This window comes from Sycon ciliatum, chromosome 9 (genome assembly GCF_964019385.1).
Source record: "Sycon ciliatum chromosome 9, ocSycCili1.1, whole genome shotgun sequence".
NCBI lineage: Eukaryota > Metazoa > Porifera > Calcarea > Leucosolenida > Sycettidae > Sycon > Sycon ciliatum.
Window position 1 is genome coordinate 11970980 of NC_088651.1, and position 3456 is coordinate 11974435.

General features: G+C 39.5%; 1 protein-coding gene across 1 annotated transcript; it reads right to left on the bottom strand.

Moving 5' to 3' along the window:
* Nucleotides 1-409: 409 nt before the first annotated feature.
* Nucleotides 410-3456, bottom strand: LOC135824261 (uncharacterized protein DDB_G0271670-like; the record flags this gene model as incomplete). The annotated part of the gene is made up of 2 exons (XM_065336992.1): nucleotides 2775-3456; nucleotides 410-1359 (listed from the first exon to the last, which is right to left on the bottom strand). Coding segments are annotated over exons 1-2 (1632 nt in total), but the record flags the coding sequence as incomplete, so codon positions are not given.

The following is a 3456-nucleotide window of genomic DNA, read 5'->3' on the forward strand; positions in this document are numbered from 1 at the left end:
GCAGCGTATTGTTGTCCTGCCTGTTTGCATCTTGATGGAGGGTCTCGTCCAAGGGCAAGGTTGCATGAATCTGTGTTGCTTGACTACTATCTAGACCTGCAAGCAGATGCGCGGCTTCCGCGAGAGAGTCATCTGGATCGGCTCTAGCACTGTCCAGTAATACTTGCCCCGTTTCTGCCGAATCCGTACCTGGTTCATCCGCATCGAGTCGAAGCTGGCTCCTACTACTACTACTACTACTACTACTACTACTACTACTACTACTACTACTACTACTACTACTACTACTACTACTACTACTACTACTACTACTACTACTACTACTACTACTACTACTACTACTACTACTACTACTACTACTACTACTACTACTACTACTACTACTACTACTACTACTACTACTACTACTACTACTACTACTACTACTACTACTACTACTACTACTACTACTACTACTACTACTACTACTACTACTACTACTACTACTACTACTACTACTACTACTACTACTACTACTACTACTACTACTACTACTACTACTACTACTACTACTACTACTACTACTACTACTACTACTACTACTACTACTACTACTACTACTACTACTACTACTACTACTACTACTACTACTACTACTACTACTACTACTACTACTACTACTACTACTACTACTACTACTACTACTACTACTACTACTACTACTACTACTACTACTACTACTACTACTACTACTACTACTACTACTACTACTACTACTACTACTACTACTACTACTACTACTACTACTACTACTACTACTACTACTACTACTACTACTACTACTACTACTACTACTACTACTACTACTACTACTACTACTACTACTACTACTACTACTACTACTACTACTACTACTACTACTACTACTACTACTACTACTACTACTACTACTACTACTACTACTACTACTACTACTACTACTACTACTACTACTACTACTACTACTACTACTACTACTACTACTACTACTACTACTACTACTACTACTACTACTACTACTACTACTACTACTACTACTACTACTACTACTACTACTACTACTACTACTACTACTACTACTACTACTACTACTACTACTACTACTACTACTACTACTACTACTACTACTACTACTACTACTACTACTACTACTACTACTACTACTACTACTACTACTACTACTACTACTACTACTACTACTACTACTACTACTACTACTACTACTACTACTACTACTACTACTACTACTACTACTACTACTACTACTACTACTACTACTACTACTACTACTACTACTACTACTACTACTACTACTACTACTACTACTACTACTACTACTACTACTACTACTACTACTACTACTACTACTACTACTACTACTACTACTACTACTGTTGTGACGTAACGGACATATCTGTGTTTGAGCATGTCTTTGTTTTTTTGTTGTTTTTTTTTGTTTTTTTGGTTCTACTTTTATAATAGTTTGTTTTGTTTTGTTTATCGGACAGATCGAAATAAGCATTCACACGCAGACAAATTATACATCCACCACCCTATTGGTTTATGATGTTTTTACACATATACCCCCAATAGGCTATTTATCAGACTCGAGTTTTCAACTTACACATTCACCACTCAATCGGCTTTTGGTTTGTTCACACATACGTACCATACGCGATCTATTGGACTTGAGTTTTACCTTGTGTCCTTTTTTTGCAGTCAGCAGATTCTTTTGTTGGACATTGTTTATTGAGTTTCTTGTTGCTTTTGGTTTACGCATATGCGTCATTTGCCCGTAAAAGAGGCCTTACTACTACTACTACTACTACTACTACTACTACTACTACTACTACTACTACTACTACTACTACTACTACTACTACTACTACTACTACTACTACTACTACTACTACTACTACTACTACTACTACTACTACTACTACTACTACTACTACTACTACTACTACTACTACTACTACTACTACTACTACTACTACTACTACTACTACTACTACTACTACTACTACTACTACTACTACTACTACTACTACTACTACTACTACTACTACTACTACTACTACTACTACTACTACTACTACTACTACTACTACTACTACTACTACTACTACTACTACTACTACTACTACTACTACTACTACTACTACTACTACTACTACTACTACTACTACTACTACTACTACTACTACTACTACTACTACTACTACTACTACTACTACTACTACTACTACTACTACTACTACTACTACTACTACTACTACTACTACTACTACTACTACTACTACTACTACTACTACTACTACTACTACTACTACTACTACTACTACTACTACTACTACTACTACTACTACTACTACTACTACTACTACTACTACTACTACTACTACTACTACTACTACTACTACTACTACTACTACTACTACTACTACTACTACTACTACTACTACTACTACTACTACTACTACTACTACTACTACTACTACTACTACTACTACTACTACTACTACTACTACTACTACTACTACTACTACTACTACTACTACTACTACTACTACTACTACTACTACTACTACTACTACTACTACTACTACTACTACTACTACTACTACTACTACTACTACTACTACTACTACTACTACTACTACTACTACTACTACTACTACTACTACTACTACTACTACTACTACTACTACTACTACTACTACTACTACTACTACTACTACTACTACTACTACTACCCGCATGGGCAGCACCCGGGTCGCGACACTCTGCAGCTTGGGCGTGTGTGTGGATTTCGCGTGGGTCAGTGTCATGCTGTTGGTCTAATATGTCCCACGCCAGCTGTTGAGAATTTGAAACAGTCTCTTGTCGGCACTCCGCAAGCAGAGCAGACGTGAGTGACTCTGGGGTCTCAGCTGTGGTAGCCGGCCTCATTGTCATGTCACGCTGTGTAGGTCTGACATCGTCAGCATGCTTGCAAGTTGACACTTCTGAACTGGTGCTTGACTCCGCAGACTCCGCGGATTCCAGTAAGTTCCATGCTAGCTGTTGAGAGCTTGAAACATTCGACATAGCAGCGGCGAGTGCGGCGGAGGCTATGTCATCCGCTGTGGTTGCACCGGAGACAGGCGTTCTCTGAGTGGTGTGTGTGTTGGTTGTCGATCTTCGGTTGGGCGACGCAAATCCGAGTTGCTCAGGTGGAGCTGCCCCTGGCTTGGGTACGGTACTAACGGCTGGCTCTTCTCGTACGGTTACGGTGTTCTTACAGTTCGACTTCCGTCCTGGCGCGCAGCTCGTGCACTTACGATTCTCTTTAGCACATTTGCATTTGTAGCAGGTGCCATTGCCGTTGCACCGGCAACATTGGCCCTTGGTTTCCAGATGACGACCCCCTGGTGGTCCCTCCATGCTGTCCGCCAT